At 46.1% G+C, this 23,112-nt stretch overlaps 1 protein-coding gene across 1 annotated transcript in view; it reads right to left on the bottom strand.

Moving 5' to 3' along the window:
• Nucleotides 1–20,857, bottom strand: part of LOC127002833 (vitelline membrane outer layer protein 1-like) — a 48,419-nt gene extending 27,562 nt beyond the window's left edge. Inside the window, exons 1-3 of the mRNA XM_050869053.1 lie at nt 20,685–20,857; nt 19,830–19,935; nt 19,679–19,715 (exon numbers count right to left, since the gene is read on the bottom strand). Of these exons, the coding sequence (XP_050725010.1) occupies nt 19,679–19,715; nt 19,830–19,910 (118 nt within the window). The 5' untranslated portion in view covers nt 19,911–19,935; nt 20,685–20,857. The remainder of the gene's footprint in view (nt 1–19,678; nt 19,716–19,829; nt 19,936–20,684) is intronic.
• Nucleotides 20,858–23,112: the final 2,255 nt, after the last annotated feature.

Genomic DNA, 23,112 nt, shown 5'->3' with positions numbered 1-23,112 from the left:
GGAACATTAAGAAGTTTTAAATCTCTGAAAATATGATTGGTGTGTTCATAGCGTTTTATAAAAGACATTATCCGTAGCATTTTTTTTTTTTATTGGCTGTCAGTTTAAGTCTTATATGCTCCTCCCCATATAGCACAGCAATACAAAAAGTGTGGATATATTAATGTTAGATAAATTTGCCGAATACAATTTGCGTTTAAACAGTCTCTTATTCTATATACTATGTCTGTTAGTACCGATACCTTCGATCTTATAAGATTCAGATGTTCTTTCCATTTTAATTTACTATCGATGAGAATTCCCCCAAAAAATTAAATTCATGAACTTCATAATTTCAAGATTGTTGATTTTAACTGTTGTACGTATTGGCGGAGTCATTAAAGGACTAGATGTCATGAAGTGAGTCTTGTTGGTATTTAAAGTTAATATGTTGCTTGTGATCCAATTGTAAACTTTATTGAATTCATTTTTTAATGCGTGTGAAACATTTTCCAGATTCATTCCTTGGAGAAAAATAGTGGTGTCATCGGCATAGAGTAAAAATTTTAGCTTATTGGTACAGCGAACGATGTCATTAATGTATATTAAAAATAATACTGGGCCGAGAATGGAGCCCTGAAGCACACCACATGCAGCGAAGCTGTACGGGGAGGACATGTTATTGTAAAGTGTATATTGCTTTATGTTTGTGAGGTAACTCTTGAATCAGTTATAGGCATTGCCACGAATACCGTATGTAGATAATTAATTTATTAATATAGAATGGGAAATGGTGTCAAATGCCTTACTGAAATCACAGAAGACCGTTACTTGAAACATTTTCTTATCCAAGGCATTATATATGTTCTGGCAAAGATGATGAATAGCTAAGTCAGTAGAATAGTTGGGACGGAAACCATACTGGGATGGAGTGAGGATGGAGTGCTTTGTTCGGTAATTCATTAATCTCTCAACCATTACTTTTTCAAAGATGTTACTGAAACTTGGCAATATTGAGATAAGTCTACAATTTTCTGGTAAAGAGCCGTCACCTTTTTTGAAAACGGGAACAATGCGAGCAATTTTTAGGTGATCTGGAAAACAGCCTTCTTTAAATGATTTATTAATAATAAATGCTAAAAATGGAGATATGATATCGCAACAACTTTTTAATATCTTAATGTGAATTCCGTCATGTCCAGGAGATGATACTTTCATATTATTGATGACTGACTTTATTTCAGTTACTGTGGCAGGCTGTAGGTAAAAAGAGAAAGGAACAGATTCAGGGAGATAAGTATTGTAAGAGGTTTGAGAATTTCTGATGTTAGTTGCTAAGGAATTGCCAATATTGCTGAAATAATCATTAAACAATTTTGCCACATAATAGTCATCCGTAATAGTTTCATTGCCAAAAAGGATGGACGATGGTAGCTTTGGTTTGTTATGGCCAAGAAGATTATTAATTATTTTCCAAGTTTCTTTGGTGTTCCCGGCACTGTCTGTAAGCTTTGCTTTGTGGTAGTTTTCTTTAGCTGCTTTAATGATTGATGTTACTTTATTTCTAAAAGATTTAAAAGTAGATTCGTAAGTTAATGGCCATTTTGCGTATAATTTTTGTAATTTATTTCGTTGTTTGATTAGTCGTTTTATATCAGGGGTAATATATGGTTTGCCAATATGTTTTTCTTTGATCCTGGTAACTGTGTTATAGTAGGATATCAATGTATTATTATTATTTAATATCATCACGAATTAGGCATACAATTGTCAATGGAAAAAAAACACGATAGATAGATCACGCCACCTTATAGGAATGTTGTCCCTCAGTGTTTACCGTCTCAGTTTTGAAAAATTCGCACTCCGATGGTGCGCGGAGGTCACCCTGACATACGTGACCAATTGTAACAATTATTTTCCAACCTGTAACTCGTCACTCCTTCACGAGAGTCCGACTGACACACAACGACAGTCGCTCTCGCTCCGACGCTTCTTGTACATAAAGGCTACGAATATAATTCGCCTTAAGGAAGATGAAGTCTTAATCAACACCCTTTAAACGCCCCCCGACAAGCCCGTTACAATATATATATAATATCTGAAATGTTAGAACAAGGTGTCATCAAAGAATCGAGTTCCCCGTGGAATTCACCGTTGTTTCTGGTTCCAAAGAAAGACGGTTCTTATCGTCCTGTGATTGATTTCCAGCGTGTGAACACCTCGACCGTGGATGATCATTTTCCGCTTCCCGTTCTTAGAGATCTTCTGATGTGTCTCGGTAGAGGAAATAAAGTCTTTACGAGTCTTGATCTGGTCAGTGGCTACTGGCAACTGCCCATGGCCCCCGAGTCACGTGAAATAACGGCTTTCAGCACGCCTCATGGCACTATCAGTGGACGAGGATGCCGTTCGGGCTCAAAGGAGCTCCCTTGACCTTCCAAAGGACAATGAACAGTATTTTTGGTGACTTGCTGGGCAACTCTGTCTATGTGTATTTAGACGACATCATCATAGCAAGTAAAGACGTGCAAGCACACATGGAAACACTTAAAGCAGTCGTACACAGACTTCAAGAGGTCGGATTAAAGCTCAAAATCACCAAATGTGAATTTTTAAAGCCTCGGATCAAGTTCTTGGGGCATGTCGTGGACGAATTCTGCATCCACACAGTGGACGACAAAATAAAGGCTATTGCCGAGTTCCCTCAGCCAACGTCTGCGGACAAGGTACGGTCTTTCTTGGGTGTCGTAGGTTATTACAGGCCTTTCATAAAGGACTTCGCAGCACGCGCGAGTCCCCTAACCCATCTTTTAAAGAAAGACGTACCATTTCAGTGGCTCCCAGCTCAACAAACGAGTTTTGAGGATTTAAAGAAAGCGCTTACACAGGCTCCGGTCCTTGTCTTTCCGGATTTCAAGGACCCCTTTCAGCTTTGTACAGACGTTTCGGCTAGTGGACTAGGAGCCGCTCTGATACAAACAGATAAGTCCGGCAAAAAGCATGTGATAGCGTTCGCCAGTCGAGTACTTACAGCTCCGGAAAATAACTATTCTGTTAACCGCCTAGAGGCTCTTGCCATTGTGTGGGCTCTGAAGCATTTTTGTGACATAGTGATGGGTACATGATTGTGGTGTATACGGACCACGCGGCCATAACTGATATTTTCGAGGGAAAAAAACTACACGGTCGTCTGGCGAGATGGTTCTTAACGATTCAAGCATACAATCCGGAGATAAAATATATCACCGGGAAAACAAATGTGGTCGCAGATGCCTTATCTCGGAATATTCCGATAGGCGCGATTACCACCCCAGAGGTCATCCACAACTTCACTTCACCTGAGCTACACACTGCTCAGCGAGACCACCCTGTGTGGAAGAAGTTAATTTAGGCCCTAGAGCTGGGAGACGAATCAAACCTTCCTGAATTGCCAGTTCCCTTTTCACAATTCTTCCTATCAGGGGACAACCTCCTTTGTAGGTCATGGCCAACCAAACCGGTAGCTATAGACCAACTGGTCATTCCAGACAAATACGTCCCCGTGACGCTTAAGCTGGTCCATAACACACCAATTGCGGGTCACCCAGGAAGAGACAAGGCGCTATCTGTCACCAGACGAAAATTCTACTGGCCCACATTACGGGTTGATGTAGAAAAACATGTCGCACATTGCGTCGTTTGTGCTAAGCACAAGGGATCCGTCAAAGGGCCAGCACCTATGTTGCAATACCCAGTACCAGAGGAGCCATGGGATGTTGTTAATATAGACTTATTACAGCTCCCCCAGAGCCAACATGGTTCGCGCTACATATTGGTGTGCGTCGACCAGTTCTCTAGGTTTCTAGTTCTAGCGCCTCTCAAGGACAAGACAGCCACAAGCGTGGCTGTCCCGTCCCGTTCCCTTTTTCAGCAAAGGACAGTGTGTTAGCCCTGGACACGTCCCCGTCTCTTGTTCTAATCGCGAAGGATTTCGCTCTGTATTCAACGGGTAGCTACTCACTCTTGCAGTATTGCAAGGAGACGGTCTTCGGGCGATTCTATTGCTCTGCGTCTCTTTGCCTTCCTACCAGTTCGGGGAGGGGTATGCGAGATCACCCTCACCCGCGTGAACGCGTCTGACGCTCTTTTCCTGTGCCCCTACAAGCAGCTAACACCAACGCCAGTTTTCCATAAGAACTTTCAGGGTCTGCATTATTTTTATTTCACTCAGTCATTCTATGTGTCGGTCATCTGCCCGGAGGGTACCACTTATCAACGGGTTACTGGCCACTATGCCATAGCGGAAGCATGCTATATCCGCTCCACTAACATAACAACGTACCCGTCCCGGATCCGTCTGGTTTTCACGGCCAATATTTCCCATCGAGTGTTTCCTCTACGGTCTCTCGATGACATTCACTTCTCCAGCATCTCGTATGTGACTAATTCCCTTAATTCATTGTCTTTCGCAAAGAAAACAGAGTTTGCGGAAACCCTGGATGAAACGCTGCCCGATTATTTGCATCTCCCCTACCTGTACCCTGGATTTTTTGTACCAATGTTTCTGATGTTCGTCAGTCTTGTCGTCATGTGCTACCTTATTAGGAGGAACTCTGTCCTGCACGATTATTTGTTTGTGCAGACACGGCGACTGGATGCAGGGAGACCACTGGCAAGGTAGTTTTTCCTTTTCTTAGACAAGTCAGGGGACAGAAACCTGGCTGCTCCTATACTTAACAATGTACTATGTTCCACTACTGTATGCTTCACTACTGTATTTTTTTAGGAGCTAGATCAACGTTTCATTGTCTATAACTATGCCAGTTGATAGCTTCTTATACATGTGTCCTTATATTTATCTTTTGAGAGGTTTCTTATGTTTCATGTCACACACGTTGTGGTTTACCTCTCACTATTTATAATTTAACTCCGCATCTGTTCTTACATAGCCAGTGTTTTAATGTAATTTTATCATAGGCAGTCTGCTTGACAAACTCCCACTATGTATGTTCATGGTAACTAGACTGCTATTTAAATTTTTGTATATCGCGATGTCGCGATCACTGGTAGGTGACCGAGCAGTGTTATAGTAGGATATCAATGTATTATTATTATTATTTAATATCACCACGAATTTTTTTTTTTTTTTTTACAGCAACATTAATAAAAAAAGAAGATAAGTCAGTTTCGGGAGAGAGAGGTTGTCTGATACTCCCTCTTGAGTTCAAGGCAGGAGGAAATACAGATGAAGGAAGATTGTTCCAGAGTTTACCAGCGTGAGGAATGAAGAGAGAAGATGGCTGGTTAATGCTTGGGTTAGGGGTTTGACAGATAGAGATGAGAGAAAGTAGAAGTCGAGTGGGCAGGGGGGGGGGGGGGAGAAGAGCAGTCAGCGTGAAATATCGATAGAAGATAGAAAGAGAGGCAACATTGCGGCGGAATTTAAGAGGTAGAAGACTATCAGTATGAGGAGGAGAGCTGATGAGACGAAGAGATGTTTAGTGTTGAGGAAGGTGATAGCTGGGTGTTGTCAAAGAATAGGGAGTTTGGAAGATTGTTGTGTGGAGTGGTGGTGGAGTGGAAACTTTGTTTTTGAGAGGTTGAACAGGTTCTTCAGCCTTGAGTCGTTAAGTTCCTGAAGGGTGGGTCAATGGAAAAAACCCACGACAGATAGATCACGCCACCTTATAGGAATGTCGTCCGTCAGTGTTTACCGTCTCAGTTTTGTATACTTCGCATTCCGATGGTGCGCGGAGGTCACCATGACATACGTGACCAGTTGTAACAATTATTTTCCAACCTGTAACTCGTCACTCCTTCACGAGAGTCCGACTGACACACAACGACAGTCGCTCTCGCTCCGACGCTTCTTGTACATAAAGGCTACGAATATAATTCGCCTTAAGGAAGCTGAAGTCTTAATCAACACCCTATAAACTCCCCCCGACAAGCCCGTTACAACTGATACGGGAAAAATGTTTGTTGTAAAGCTCTAGAAATTTACTCAAGTATACGTTAAAAAGCTTATTTACATCATAAAGTGCTTCATCATTATTCCAGTTAAGATCTATTAAGTCAAGTTTAAAGGATTCAATTGAATCATCGGTAATTCTCCTTGTTGAAAAAGTAACCAAGTTGGGAGAGTTCTTTTTACTTGTTGAAAATGAGGCAAAGATAGGGAAATGATCGCTTATTGAGCTGTAGATAATCCCACTGGTTAGGTAGTTTTCAAAGTCATTAGCCCAAATGTGGTCAATAATTGTAGCCGAATCTTTGGTGACACGAGTTGGTTTGTTAATAGTGGAAAAGAAAGAATAACTATGAAATGTGTTAACTAGTGTTTGAGCATTTTTTTCATTATAGTTCAAAATATTAATATTAAAGTCACCCATAACATATACAGGTATCCTAGGCGCTGAAAGTGAAGAAATAATATTAGTGATAGATATGAAAAAATCATCCAGACTAGAATTTTGGGGTCTGTAAATCATGCCAATTATAAATCTGTGTGGCCGAGTTATTTCTAAGAATAAAGATTCAGTGTGGGGTAATAGCAGATATAAATTATCGAGTCTACGGGCCTGAAATACATTGCTGAGATATATTCCAACACCTCCACCTCGTGTACTGTTGTTGTTAAAGTACTTACAATATCCATCAATGGTTGAGGCGTGTCTAACAGAAACCTAGGACATCGTAATTTATATTATCTGCATTAATACATTGCTCAATACAGCTGTCAAGATGGAGTGGTAGACTACTAATATTAAATGCTAACATATTTATACATGGGGATTCAGGATTGGGTTTAGGAGTATCATCGCTGAAGTAATAGTTAGAGTTGGGTTCACTTAACTTACAATAAATAGATAGGTTGTTGTCTGTGTCATCATAGTATTTATATGGATTATATATAAGATTATTTATCACATTTAATGGAAAATTGTGTTATATATCATCACTGAGAACAGAGGCAAGGTCTGTATTACTTTGGTTTGCAAAAGGGAAATGATTCTGATCCATACTACTATGAAAAAATACAATGACGAGATTTGATTCGATCTACCAACAAGGGGTATTACTTAGGCTTTGGGTGTGAGCTCCTCCTCGGTGGGCCGGTCTGCTTCTGATGGGGCACCGGGGATACAGTCTGTCGTATCATCGAAGACGAGGCACCCGCAGCCGAGCGATTCCCTTCAGGTCCTGGGACAGCAGGAGCTCCAAGGAGGCGACCGGGCCCCCCAACAACTCCGGCAGGGTCCGGAGAGACGATATCAGCAGCAGGTCCATGGGGTGAGGCACGGCCACCAACTGAAGCCACACCAGCGCCAACAGCAGCAGAGACAGCAGCGCCGGCACCCGGGACGTCAGTAGCAGCTGCTTCATCGGAGTCGTTGTTGTTTACTGTTGAGTTCTCGTTGGCGGCAGTTATGTTGATGGTTCTGTCTTTTATGATCAGTTTCATGTGACGAAAATAAGCAATTTTCCCTTCGCTCCTCGCTTGTTTTAGTAGAGGGAGTTGTGCTTTCTTCACCTCCTGTGAGGCGGGACATAAGTCTTCGTTGACGTAAAGGCCTGAACCCCGAAGCTTCGATACGTTTCTTATGACCGCTTCACGGTCGCAAAACCTTGTGAAGCGGGCAATTATGGGTCGTTGGCGATTCGGGTAGTGTTGCCCCACTCGATGAGCACGTTCGAGTTGTATATTTGGCAGCTGTAGTTTGTCTTCCAACAAGCAGCTTACTTTCTTGGCTGATTGATCCCAAGTTTCAGTTGGTTCCTCTTCAATTCCCATAAACTGGAGATTATTCCGTCTATTGTAGTCTTCTTGATAGTCACATCTTTCTTTAAGTACAGCAGTAGATTTAAGACTTGCCTGTAGGTCGTCCGAGAGTTTGGTAATCAGCAGTTTGTCGTTCTTGATTTCCTGTTTCAGTTGACTGACTTGGTGTTTCAGGTCGTCTGCTTCATTTTGTAAGAATTCCAGGCTGGTCTTTAGGTCTTGTACTGTTGTTTGTAGTTGCTTGCATTGCTCACGGATTTCTTTCATGAACAATTCCATGGCACCACGGTATGATTGCTCTTGTGATGCCAACAAGGTCTTCAGAACAGAGGTGTCCATAGTGAGTCAGACAGCAGTGGGTTGGCATGCCAGGTCGTCAGGATGGACTGGAATCTGGTGAAAGGATTTGACGAGGTCCACACGTGAGAAGATGGTGGAACCAGCAAGTAGGGACGATAATTCCTGGATGTTTGGCACCGGGTATCTGTCCATCTTAGTGCGCGAGTTCAGGGCACGGTAGTCTCCACAGAGACGTATGTCGCCGTTCTTCTTGGGGACGACGTGGAGGTCTGATGACCAGTTGCTGCTGCTGGGCCGTACAATACCTTAACGCAACAGAGACTCGAACTCGGCGTTGGCTTGACGGTAGCGTTCATGAGCTAAGCGACGGGCCTTGGATTGCACTGGAGGTCCTGTAGTCTCGATGTGATGCGTAACGTGGTGTTTGACGGGCACGCTGGCTGAATAGGGCTGTCTCAGCGTGGGGAAGGACTTGAGCAGGGCAGCGAACTGGTGGTCCTTGTGAACGACGGCGAGTTGCGAGCTGTCACCTGGTGCTGGCTGTTCATTGGACAAGATGGAAGTGAGCGAGTCAACCAACCTCCGTCCTTTGATGTCGACTAAGAGGTTGGAGTGCCTTAGGAAATCCGCTCCGAGGATTGCCTGCGAGACGGTCCCGACGTAGAAGGTCCATTCGAAGCAACCTCGTAGGTAAAGGTCCACTTGCATGGTGTGTCGCGAGTAGACAGGTATTTTGGTACCGTTGGTGGCGTACAGGTGCAAGAGTGGAGGCAGAGTTCGCTGACTGGCGGTTGCTGGGATAATACTGACGTCAGCGCCGGTGTCAATCAGGAACTTGGTGCTGGAACGGCAGTCATGAAGGTGGAGCAGCGCCGAGGGTTGGTGACGAGCACTATGCTGCACTAGTGCTCGCCCTTGGAATTTGACGCCTTGGGTGGGGTGGTACACCTCGTGGCTTTCTCGCCGAAGTTGTGGTGGTACCAACAGAGTCCTGGTCGCGTCGGCGTCGGTGAGGAGTGGGGGGGCGAGAGCGGCGGCGGTCTAGCCGCTCCTCAAGAGAGGTGACTTTCGTCGCAAGCAGGGAGACTTGTTTGACGAGTTCGTCAAATTGAGTGGTCCCTTGGGAAGCGACGGAAGACATTGAAGAAGTTAGCGGTCCAGGTAGAGTCGCCATGAATTCGTCTGCTAACTTGGCGGGCAGACGTTGGTAAAACAGCTGTTTGAACAAATCGGGATCGAAAGACTGGTACTTGTCGCCGAGCAGCTGTTTCATGCGACGTAGGAGGTCTGTCGGTTTCTCATTACCCAGCTCTTCTTTGGAGAGAAGTTCACGTAGGCGGGTGGCGATAGAAGACTGAAGGCGTTGGAGTAGGGCAGTCTTCAGGTCTTCATAGGCATGGTCGGAGTTGGAGGCTGAGGCGATGACGTCGGAGACTTGTGGAAGGACGTCGGCGGGCAGGAGGCTAACAGCGTGAGTGTACTGAGTAAGGCTGTTAGTAATTTTGGAAGTCTGGAATCCGCACTCCAAAATCGCGAACCATATGGACGGGTCCTGTGAGCAGAAGGGCGGCGCTTTGAAGGACACCGCCGCCGCAGCGGAAGAGTTGTCGTCGTCAGGCATGGTGAAGTTGAACGGTGTGGAGCAGATTGGCAAAGGCGCTGGCGTAAAACGGGCCAGGGGCCACGGCAGTCAGAGAGTGCGTCGAGGGAACTGCGTGGGAAGGCGCTAGATGCCAGCGTGCCAGGGGCCACAGCAGGTTAAGGAGTGAGGGGCGCTAGCATGTGCCAGGGGCCGCGGCAGTCCGTGAGAGTAGAACGAACTGCGTGTACTATAGGCGCTGGCACGTGCTAGGGGCCTCTGTGGCTCGGGGAGCGAGCCAGTGTCCAAAACGGCACTATAACACAACACTGTACGCTTAGTAGGTAACACTGTGACACTAATGTTGCTGGGGACTTATTGCACTGAACTGTTGATGGGCACATTGCACTGTACACAAAGATCCACAGGTGTAGGATAATCTAAGAGGGCGGTGGTAGATCCAGGAGGTGGTGGTTAATCCAGGGGGCAGCTAGTAATCCAAGTGGGGTGTCACACTGTGTTTGCGTGTCTCTCTGAGCCTGTGTGGTGTGTGGCACTGTGTATCAGTAGTGTGTCGCACTGTGTTTGAGTGTTCACTGAGTCTGTGTGCGTGTCTCAGTCGCCGTACCAGCGGAAGGGCAAGGAGGAGGAGGGATGGGTGGGTGGGTGCTGGGAGGAGCACCAGGGGGCACAGAAGTGCCTGGTGAAGGGGGCACAAAGGGTGCCTGGAGGAGGCGCTGGAGGTGCCTGGAGGAGGCGCCGAAGGCGCCTGGGGACGGGACACAGAAGGTGCGTGGAGGGGGCACAAAGGGTGCCTGGATAGGGGGCACAGAGGGTGCCTGGAGGGGGGGCACAGAGAGTGCCTGGAGGGGGCACAGAGGGAGCTTGGAGGAGACGCAGAGGGTGCCTGGGGGAGGGCGGGGGAGAAACCCTGAAGGTGGCAACTACACCCACGGCGTAATGCTTCTCCTGGCCCGAGGTTCAATCCCACGAACCCCAAGTGGAATTGAGACTTATTGCCTCAGGAGAGGGTAGGACGAATGAATCAGATGCTTCTGACTCAGGTCCACCCTCTGGAAGAGAGTGCCCTTGAAACGGCACCGGTTATAAGCCACCTTGAACCTTAGCAACACTCCGGGGTTACTAATTGTTGGTGGTAGCGAGTGTTATTAGTGCTAGTCGGTTCGCGGTCAGAGAAACTCATATCCGCCAGGGTTACTTTATTCATAAAAAAAAAAAACATACATAGGTCATTAAGACAAGCACAGCACATAGAATAGGTGTTCGTTTGTGTATGCGTTTGTGTAGATGTGGTGTAGTTTTGGAAACATTTAAGTGTTGGTGTATATGTGGTACAATGTGTAAAAGGAATGTATAGCAGGACGAAGACATACAGGAGAAGGTAAATGAGAAACAATAGATAAACAATTGAGACGCAATACTAAAGACAGAAAGAGCGACGAGAGAAGGCAACGAACAATAATAACAAAATATATATAGTGTGTGCTGCCGCACTCCATTTTCTTAGTGTCACTTAGGGGAAGGAGCACGCAGTTTGAGCGGTGACTGCTACAAATGTAAGTTGAGATGTCTCAGCCTATCTTGATATGGGAGGTTCCTCAACCCCTGAATCATCTTGGTCATCCTCCTCTGAACTGATTCTAACAAGCTGATGTCCATTCTGTAGTGTGGGCACCAAAACTGGACAGCATAATCAGAGTGTGGCCTAACTAACGCTAAATAGAGCCTGAGGATGACCTCTGCACTTTTGTTGGTTACCGTACTGTTAATAAAGCCTAATACCCTGTTAGCCCTATTCCTCGCACTAATACATTGCTTCCTTAGTTTTAGATCAGAGTTCACTAACAATCCCAAATCCCTTTCACATTCTGATCTGCCTATCGCTGTGGAGTCTAAACTATACCCGTGCAATGGGTTGCGTGTCCTTACACTTAGTACGCTATACTTGGTGATGTTAAAATTCATCTGCCATTTCTCTGACTAAGTTGACAGTTTGTTGAGATCCTCCTGCAGTGCTATAGCATCCTTCCTTGTCCTTATAGTGGGTCCTATTTTGGTGTCATCCACAAATTTATCTATGTCACTAGTTATCCCATTGTCTATGTCATTGATGTAGATAATAAATAACAACGGGCCTAAAACTGAACCTTGGGGAATCCCACTGCTAACATTACCCCATTCGGATGTTTTACCGTTAATGATAACTCTGTTTCCTGTCGCAAATCCACGCCCTAATCCCATCATAAACCTTCCCTCCTATTCCATGAGCCCTGACTTTATTGAACAGTCTCTGGTGAGGTACTTTATCGAAGGCTTTACTAAAATCAAGATAAACTACATCGTAAAGCCGGCGTCACACTGGACCAAATCTGGCGAGCACGAGCTTTTGCTGGCAGCTTTTGCTTGCGGGATGGCTCGCTCGCGAGCTTTTGCTCCTGCGTTTAGCTCGCCGCTTGGACGGGGAGCAGCTCGGCGAGCCGCGAGTAGGCAGTCAAATGAGCTCTTTGGTGCATCGATATGTGGATAATATATATTGCCTAGTGTATTGTATACCCACGATATTAGAGAACTTATTCACATACTCGTTTGATGTTTGATGGTGTTTGTATTAATTTATAGTATTGTGAAAACTAGTGTTGGTTTTTATTTTGATTTCTGGATCCCTGACTAAGACCAAGACCGCCCAGCTGAAGTAAACACTCGCCATGACCACCTTCGCTCCTAGTTCTAGAGTTCATTGGTCTTCCGGTATTATGCATTCTTTAATATTCAGAGTCAAGGACCATCCCGAGTTGTGGTACCACAGCCATCCACATTTATTTAAGTCTACGCTGAAGAAAGTTGTAATGTTATGATGTTGTACACACCATGGATCTCCCTCCCTTCTCTTCAGCCATGACCGAACCCAGACTCGTCTTTTCTTCTTCTGAGCTCGTTGAATAACAGCAAATAATGCCGTCACAGCTGCACGCTTAGCCGTAATGCGAAGCGTAGGTGTAGTAGGCGCCAGGGCTGAGGCTTTGTTTACAATGTTGCTCGTCGCTCGCCCCTCGTCGCTCGTCAGTGTGACGACACCTATAAGTGACGTCAAACTGATCGGCCCATAGTTTTGCACAGAAGATTTGTCTCCCTTCTTAAATATTGGAATAACGTGTGCCTGCCTCCACGAAACAGGCACCACCCCTGTGTCTAGCGACTTCCTAAAAACTTCAGTTAGCTGCCCACTGATTTCAGATTTACATTCGTTTAATACCCTGGGAAAAATTTCATCTGGTCCTGGCGCCTTAGTAACTTTGAGTCTATCTACCTGTCTAATCACGACCTCCCTACTTACGTTGATGTCGGTTAATCCTTTTACCCTGAGGTATCTTGTCAAATCTTTCTTCGGTAAATACAGTTCAGAAATATTTGCTTAACGCCTCACTCATTTCCTGATCTGTATCTATCAGTGATTATCCTGACCTTGGTCTTATAAAGTTGAAACAAACCCTTTGGATTGTTCTTTGCTTCCCTGGCAATTCTAATCTCATAATTACGTTTTGCTATACGGGTGCTTTTCTTAACTGTTCTGGCTAAATCGTTGTAACTGTACCTTAGGTGAATTTCCCCCCTTTTGATTCTAACATATAATTATCTTTTCCTTCTTATTTCAGTTTTTAGCTTGTCTGTCATCCATCGCGGGTAATTACCTGTTTACATGACTTTCCTGTGAGGTATAAACCGTTGCTGACCTAGTTTAATCTCCCTGACTAGACTACTGTACTCATCCTCCAAGCTACTGACCTGACTAGTGACCTCACCAGAGATTAACGCCCCTCCCTGCTCTGGGTCCTGACCTACTTCTGACCTTACTCCCCTAAACCTTTGCAGCTGCTTTCTTAACCCCTCGGAGTCCGCCTTCCTGAAGTCAGGTATTAATGTGTTGCTACTGCTGACTCTGTCCTCCCATTTAATATTAAATACATGGCCGTATTTTTTATCTGTGTTAATATAAGTTATTGTTAAGGCTAGTGTAGAAAATAGAAAAAAAGAAGTAATGTCAAGCCGCCTTATGGAGGAGGAGGAAAAACATTAAGAGTGGGGAGTAAGGAGGAAAATATTAAATGTCAAGTCACATGGGGGAGGAGTAGGAGTAAAGAGGAAAAGTTTAAACTCAGGTCACATGGAGAAGTAGGAAATGATTAAGGTTAATCCGATGGGGCAAGGGATCAAAGAAGCCCGCAGATGTGCATGATGTCACGGAAATGGGAGGCGTAGAGGATGAAAGGTGAGTGAGTCATTCCTATACTGTCCAAATCCTTTATGCAAAAGTTAACCAGCATCTTCATTCATTCATTCATTCCTTTCACTGGTAAACTCTGGAACAGCCTTCCTTCGTCTGTATTTCCTCCTGGCTACGACTTGAGCTCCTTTAAGAGGGCAGTATTTAGACACCTCTCCTCCCGAGATTGACCTCTTTTGCCCTCGTCTATACTTACTTTTATAGGGACAGTGATTAGCGTTTTTTTTTATTTTCTTAATTTCCATTTACATTTACTACTGAGCTGCTTCCTTTACTCTAAACACACACACACACACACACACACACACACACACACACACACACACACACACACACGCGACACTTTTTTTTAAACGTCTCCACCAGTATTTATTTCTTCGGTATCACGAAAAGTGTGATGGCAGCTGCCCCCGCCTTTCCGCAGACTGCTGTGACGTGCAACCTATGTCTTGGACAGAAGTGTATGTGTGTGTAGGTGCGTGCGTGTGTGTATTGCGTTGGGAGTGGGATTTAAGGACCCGTGTTGACGGCAGCCGCGTTTCCGCGGACTACGGCCATGCTGATCCTCTGCCGAAGCCAGCAGGTCTCACGCGGCTCTCCCGTCTGCTCCGTCATCCTGCGTCCTATTTCTTGGAGCAGCTTGGCGAATGCGGGGCCCAGGGTACCCATGGTCTCTATCGCTAGCGGCTCGAAGCGATAGCGCTGGGCGACTTCGGCGTAACGTTGTCTTTTCTGTTGTTCTGCTAATCGGGCGGCTGCTCCTGGATTGGTGGCGCTCTCCATAATGTGTGTGCTCTGGAACGTGTTCGTGCATGTTACGTCACAGAGCAAGGATCGGCCGCCGCTGAATGGGTATATTGTCACCCCGTCCGGTCTTCGACCATCACCCGATCTAGTCCGCGTGGCTCCAGCAGTGCGGGTACTCCGGCTGCGGTCAGGCTGCGGCGGACGATATCGTCGAGGGCGGCGTGGCGAGGTAGTTTGCCTGGGTCGCGGTGGCAGGAGAGCTGATGATGGCCGAGGTTGTCCGCCATGTGACCACATCTGCACTGGTGTGGCAGGCAGACCGGCGCTCCGATGCGGAGAGCCACACCGACGCGCACTGCTTCGTCGGGAAGTAGCAAGCCAATTAAGGCTCTCCGCCGGAATAGCGTCGAGCCAGGCTCCACTGTGGGGGGCAGCTGCTACAAGCAGGCGGGCACGGTGAATCTGGTTGCTCCGTTCCAGGAGCCCCTCCAGGCGGTGACGACAGGCGGCTTCGTCCAGCTGACGTTGGCTGATGGGTGATTCGAAGCTGGGGTTGATATCGTAGTCCGGGCATTGGCGAACTCGGAAAGCGTTGAGTGCGGTGGTGAACAGGTATGGTTCGTCGTCGCGGGGGCGACCGTTTGTCTGGCGGACCAGTTCCTGTGTGGCACTCAAAGAGGAGATGAAGGCAGGGAGCGCTACATCCTCCATGCGTCGGACGCCGATGCCTCCCATACGGGTTGGCAGGGAAGCTTGCAGCCAGCTGTCGTTAGAGAGAGTGGTGTTGCAGGTGCGTCTGATGGCCGCTCTCATTGCCTCGTCGATGGTGTGCAGCTGCTGGGGTGCTAAGTATGTGGGGGCTGCGCGCATCAAGTGGGTGCAACGCGGAACTGAGGCATAGCGGGAGATAAAAAAAATAATGCTGTGTGGCTGCCGATGTTCGCTGTTCCCTCGATGAGTGTGTGGGTTGTTCGGATGGCGGCCTCTAACGTCTCTGGCACGCTCGCGTTGTTTATATGGGCGCCGAGGATGGTGAGATCGTCCAGGGGTGTGTGTCGTGCCCCTTCCAGTGCGATCGGTGTTGGCGCTTCAGTTATGTCCGTAGGGTCTGCGGCTGTGTTTGTGACAGTGGGACTATCACTGTTGGCTCTGCTGCCGTGCGGACGGTCGGCCTCTGAGTTGTTTTCTTGGGGAGCGCTGCGAATGGACGTATCTTGATTGTTGTTTCCATATAATCTGACCATCTCGCTTTTTCCGTTGGCTCAGCACCAGGCAGATGCGCTCAAGGGCTGGCTGCAGAGTGGCAATGTCGGCGGCAACGGTGTCTGCTGAGCCTGCAAGAGCTCCGTCGTCCAGGTACCAGATTTTCAGAGGTAACTGAAGAGACTGGATGATGGGATCAATGGCCACAGCGAAGAGTAAAGGTCCCAAGGGATCGCCTTGCTGGACTCCCCTGGAAGACCAGATAATGTTGCCTGCTGTGTTGAGTGGTGTCGGGTGGGTGTAAGCATGAAATATTAATGGTGTGGCGGCGGGAAAGCGCAGACTGGCCTGTCGGAGGACCGCCTCGCGGTGGACAGAGTTAAATGCGTTGGAAAGGTCGAGTTTGATTAGTGTCCGTTATGTGTTGGAATGTCTATTCACGTAGTCTCGAACTGCGTGTACTGCAGTTTCACAGCCGAAAGGTGTACCGACGCCGAGTTGTTTGGGGCGGAGGTGATTTGCCACTGATGTAGTCATGCTGCCAGCGATTAATTTGCACACCAGGCGACGGTACACGCTGCCGATAGCGATCGGGCGTATACCTAATTTTTTTTTTCCGTATGGCAACCAAGTTTGCACCGAAGAAGGCGTTCCTGGCAAGGTCAGGGATGTCGCCAGAGATAGCGCTGTGACAAAGGGCTGTTAGGGCTGATAGAAGGCGGTGGCCTGCCTCGGCAGTTTTCTTTGAAGTAAGCTGGCGGAGGTGTAACGGTCTGAGGCCGTCGAGGCCTGCAGATGAACCTGGAGGCATCAACTGGATGGCGGAGAGGACAGCTTCCTCAGTCACGTTTAGAGGCGGCACATTGGGGGTAGGCATATCACTGATCAGCTGTTGTAAATCCTCTTCTGGAGGGGCTGGAGGGTGTTTGGCGTGTAGTTCTGCTACTACGTCAGTGGTGGGTGCAATGGTCCTGAGTAGACGCAGTGCGCCGCGTATGTCTGCGTCGGCGCATTTTGATCAGATTCGGCGTGCTAGGGCGTCGCTGCAGTTGGTGTTGCGAGGTGCAGTGACAGATGCTGGGTTAGAGGAAGGGTCGCCGGTCCGGTCGGTCGCGTTGTGATTAAGTTTCGGTGGCTTATCTACTCGGAGACCAATGTAGGCGTGGGAGAGCATGCGCCACCATGCCTGTGCGGTATGCCGTTCGACGGCAGCATTGATGAGGTCGGCGAGTTCTGTGGCGAGACGGTGTCTGCGTCTGCGTGACACGTGCTGTGATACCCGCGTAGAACGCTTACGATCAGCTATGGTCTTTGCCAGGTCCTGGGGAACAGTCTCTTGGGCAGTCGGGGCGCCATCGACGGTGTTTGCAAGAAGCGTGTTTTGCAGGCACTTAGCGCAATGCCATACGGGGAGCTCGTTGGCTTGAGCGCGTGTGAGGCCAACACATGTTAGGTGAGCGGCTCTTCTGCAGGAGGAACAGGGCTTCGTGTGTTTGCGTGGGTTGGACGAGTCGCAGACGAAGCAGATCGGCGGGGCACAAGCTGGGTCTGCATGAGTGGGGTGTGAAGAGCTTGTGTTTCCGTGAGTGTGGGTTGTGGTTGCTGAAGCTGCAAGGCGCAGGCCAGCGGTGCGACATTTCTGGAGCCGGCATGGTGGGGAGGTGGTGCGTGTGTGTAGATCCACGTTGCAGGAGCCTCCATGTACGCAAGTAAGTGTTGTGTCTCCTCGTCTGCGGCGGAAGAATTCGCGGCAGGACGTGCAGGAACGGACACCAAAGTTTGTGCCTGTGTTTTTGTCGTCTCCACATATCGCGCAAGGGTTGTTTGTGTTCATTGTGTGCGTGTGACACGACACACACACACACACACACACACACACACACCTGGGCCCTCACTACACCAGCTATCAGGACGCCCTCGACTCCCTCCATCTCACCAGCCTACAACACCGTCACGAGACCCTACTACACCGGTTCGCAACCAAGCTTCTCAACCAGCCCAGACACAGACACATCCTCCCACCCGCAGTGAACCGCCCTCAGCACTCAGTGCGACACCACAACATTATTGCCCCGATACGGGCACGGACTGACCGCTATAAGAACAGCGCAGTGCCCGTGATGGTCAAATATATCAACAATGCAAATTAAGAGCAGCACAATTTGTATGTTTTGTAAATATTTTTCATTAGGACTTATTGTTGTTGTTATTATGATTATTATTATGATTATTATTATTATTATTATGATTACTATTATTATTATCATTATTATTATCGTGATTATTATGATTATTATTATTATCTTTACTATGATTATTGCTATTATTGTTATTTCTATTTTCCTTTTTATTTTCGATCATACTACTTTGTTCATTTGTGTCATTCATTTCATTTCATCTTCCATTGATGTATATTTTCAGCTCTAGGGCTGCCTGGTACTTCATGAAATAAACCGTTTATTATTATTATTATTATTATTATTATTATTACACACACACACACACACACACACACATACAAACAAACAAACAAACAAACACACACCCACACACACACACACACACACACACACACACACACACACACACACACACACACACACACACACACACCAGCTCGCCAGCTGCAGGTGGTTGAATCCACCAAACTACTTGGAGTTACCTTGGACAGCAAGCTAAGCTGGGGCAAGCACGTCACCACCATCACCAGGGCGGCTTCCTACAAACTTTTCATGTTGAGGCGCATGAAAGCACTGGGAGCCCCCCAAAGGACACTCAAGGACCTGTGCACCACCTTCATCCTCCCCAGACTCCTCTATGCCTACCCTGCTTGGGCTTCCTCCATCAAAAAGACCCAGCAGCGCCAACTAGTGAGTGCAGAAGCGGGGTTGCAGGCAGATTATGGGCAGTTCTTACACCAACTACGAGAACGCACTTACCCAGTTGAATCTGCCCACCCTTCAGGACCGGTGCCGCACAAAACCTAACAAATTTCGGCAAGTCCCTCCTCCGCAACCCCCGCCATAGAGACCTACTCCTACCCGCCCTCCCTCCCCCCACAAGACCCACAAGACACCACAATATTCTCGTCCCGGTCAGAGCTTGCACCGACATATACCGGCTTAACACAATACTGGCACTTGTAAAGGCCATAAATACCTCTACGATCACATGACCCCTCCACCCCAACACACACACACACACACACACACACACACACACACACACACACACACACACACACACACACACACACACACACACACCAACCACGCTTCCCCACTTCCCCCATTACTCATCACATAAATATCATTGTATTTATGTATTTTCACTCTTATGGCTGCCAATAAATGAAAAAAACATTTATTATTATTATTATTATTGTTATTAATAATAATAATAATAATAATAATAATAATAATAATAATAATAATAGTACCCATACACACACACACACACACACACAAACAAAAAACACACACACACACACACACACACACACACACACACACACACACACACACACACACACACACACACACATAAAACACACACACACACACACACACACACACACACACACACACACACACACACACACACACAAACATAAACACACACACACACACACACACACACACACACACACACACACACACACACACACACACACACACACACACACACACACACACACACACACACACACACACACACACACACACACACACACACACACACACACACACACACACACACACACACACACACACACATATGGCATGAACAACAAACAGTTCCTCACCTGTATCACCTTGCTGCTCCAATTCGTCAGTTCCATTCTGAAAGGGGAAAAAATAAATAACCCTTTGCCAGTCACGCAGCCGTTTGCAGCATATGACTAAGCATCTCCCTTCCTGACGCCGCACAGGTGTTCACAGCGTTAATTTGCTCACCTGTCTCGCGAGGAGGCTTGGCGCGCACAGCAGCAGCAGCAGCAACGCCGGCACCGCCCCGCGCGTCGCCCCGCACTGCATGGACCCCGGGAGGCGCAGGCCTGGCCTAGGAAAGGAGGATGAAAATACAGGGCGTTGCTATGCCTAAGTGCAGAAAATGTGTCAAGCCAATGTTAAAATTATAATAATTTTTTTCGATTTTGTTTAGGTTTCGTTCAATTTATGAGCTCAAGCACTCTCGTCTTACTGATTGGAATTTTTCTTTTATACTTTCCCTCACAATCGTACTTATAAGATTATTTTTATGTGTATAACGGCAAGGGGGAACGGGATGTTTCAAAACAATTAGGTGGAGATCAAAGCTTTGATAATCATTGGATTTGGTTACTTAATCAATGGCCGCGGTTGTGCAGGCAACATGTTACCAGTCACTGAACACGACCATCACCTTCCTCGATGATTTGTTTACAAAGTTTGATAATCCTATGATGGCTCCTGACAGACGATACGGACGACTGTTACTTATCTGCGATGTTCAGTGTTGCACGGCAGTCAGTAAACGACGGTAAGAGCGATTATTATTTTTTTTTACAGTAGAGGAAACTGCTCAAGGACAAAAAAAAAAAAAAAGAGCTCGCAAATCACTACTCCTATAAAAAGAAGTCAGAGGAGTGGCCAAAAGAGAGGTCAATTTTGGGAGGTGAGGTGTCCTGATATTCTCCTCTTGAAAGAGTTCAAGTCGTAGGCAGGACATATACATAAATTCTTACAAGTAGAAAAGAGAGCACATAACCCTTACGACGCAGGTCAACAGAAAGGAGGGGCGGAAAGACGGACACACGGCAGGGAACTCACAGCACCGTCCCTTGAAGGCACAAAGTCCCCGGCGAGGGCGTCAGCGGCGCGGCGAGGTGAGGGTGACGGAAGGGACGGTAGGAGACGGAGCTGAAGAGACGTGGCGGGGTAGGAGACACAAATCCCAGCGACCAACAGCCTTCGCGCCCTTGCCAGGTGGCTTCCTCCCATCGCCAGCTCTCCCAGAAGACCAAATGACCCCCTCCTTTCCTTCCTCCACTTCGGCTCCTCTCCTCTCACCTCCTCCCTTCCGAAGTGAACCAGAATCTGAAGACACTCACAACTTCCCTTCTCATTTCACTCACTCTTGAGGCAGAACAACGAAGATGAAGACGATACGAGATGATAAAAAGTCGATGTCTAATGGATGAAATATATTTGGAACACGCAGTTGAAAGGGTGGAGGGATGCTCACTTTTAATATACCTGGGCAGGTGTTCTAATGACACGCACACCTTGTATTCCGCAGTAATGAATGAGCACAAGTGTGAGCTCCTGAGACTGAAACCCGAGTAAAGATAGTGATAATGCATTTAATGGCACTGCTAGTGGTGCGTACTGAATCCTATAAAATTCTATTTGAAAATCTTGGAAAACCTGGCGATATAAAAGTAAAAGAAGGAGAAAGAAGAACAACAATAAGAACAAAGGAGAAGAACAAAATCAACGAAGAACAAGAACAAACAACAACAAAAAACAACAAGAACGAGGAATAACAAGAACAAGGAAAAATAACAATAATAACGGAGAACAACAAGAACGAAGAGCAACAAAAAACAACAACGAAGAACAGCAAGAACAACAACAACTGAACCAAGAACAACACGAACGAAAGGCAACAACAACAACGACTATCAATACAGGAACGAAGAGCAACAATAACAACAACAAGAACGAAGAACAACAACAAAGATAGAACGAAGAACAACAAGAATGAAGAGCAACAACAGCAACAACAACAACAACAACAAGGAAAAAGGACAACAACAAGAATGAAGAGCAACAAGAGCTAAGAATAATAACGAGGAAGAACAACAAGAACAAAGAACAAGAGCGAAGAACAAGAATGAAGAATAATAATAGCGAAGAACGAGACCGAAGAACAAAAACGAAGAACAACAAGAGCGAAAAACAAGAACGAAAAACATCAAGACCGAAGAAGAACGAAGAACAAGAGCAAAGAACAAAAACGAAGAACAACAGGGACGAAGAACAAGAACGAAGAACAACAAGAGCAAAAAACAAGAACGAAGAACAAAAATAGCAAAGAACAAGAACGAAGAGCAAGAACGAAGAACAAGAGCAAAGAACAAGAGCGAAGAACAAGATTAAAGAACAAAAACGAAGAACAAGAGCGAAGAACTAGAACGAAGAAAAAGAGCAAAAAACAAGAACGAAGAACAAGAGCAAATAACAAGAACGAAGAACAAGCCCGAAGAACAAGAGCAAAGGACGAGAACGAAAAACAAAAGCAAGGAACAAGAACGAAGAACAAGAACAAAGAACAAGAGCAAGGAACAAGAACGAAGAACAAGAGCAAAGAACAAAAACGACGAACAAGAACGAAGGACAAGAACGAAGAACAGCAAAGAACAAGAACGAAGAACATGAACGAAGTACAACAAGAACGAAGAACAACAAGAGCAAATAACAAGAACGAAGAACCTTAGCAAATAACAACAACGAAGAACAAGAGCAAAGAACAAAAACGAAGAACAACAAGAGCAAAGAACAAGAACGAAGAACAACAAGAGCAAACAACAAGAACGAAGAACAAGAGCACAGAACAAGAACGAAAAACATGAAGGAAGTACAACAAGAACGAAGAACAACAAAAGCAAAAAACAAGAACGAAGAACAACAAGGGCAAATAACAAGAACGAAGAACAAAAACGAAAATCAACAAGAGCAAACAACAAGAACGAAGAACAAGAGCAAAGAACAAGAACGAAGAACATGAAGGAAGTACAACAAGAACGAAGAACAACAAGAGCAAAAAACAAGAACGAAGAACAACAAGAGCAAATAACAACAACGAAGAACAAGAACGAAGAACAAGAGCAAATAACAAGAACGAAGAACAACAAGAGCAAAAAACAAGAAAGAACAACAATAACAAAGAACTAAAACGAAAAACAAGAACGAAGAACAAGAGCAAAGAACAAGAAAAAAACAACAATAACAAATAACAAAAACGAAGAACAAGAGCAAAAAAAAAACAAGAACGAAGAGCAACAAGAGCAAAGAACAAACACGAAGAACATGAATGAAGTACAACAAGAACGAAGAACAACAAGAGCAAAAGACAAGAACGAAGAACAACAAGACCAAATAACAAGAACGAAGAACAAGAGCAAAGAACCAGAACGAAGAACAACAAGAGGAAATAACAAGAAAGAACAACCATAGCAAAGAACAAGAAAGAAAA

Source organism: Eriocheir sinensis, chromosome 24 (genome assembly GCF_024679095.1).
Source record: "Eriocheir sinensis breed Jianghai 21 chromosome 24, ASM2467909v1, whole genome shotgun sequence".
Taxonomy (NCBI): Eukaryota; Metazoa; Arthropoda; class Malacostraca; order Decapoda; family Varunidae; genus Eriocheir; species Eriocheir sinensis.
The sequence above is the reverse complement of the archived record's forward strand: the minus strand, read 5'-3'. Positions and strand labels throughout refer to the sequence as shown.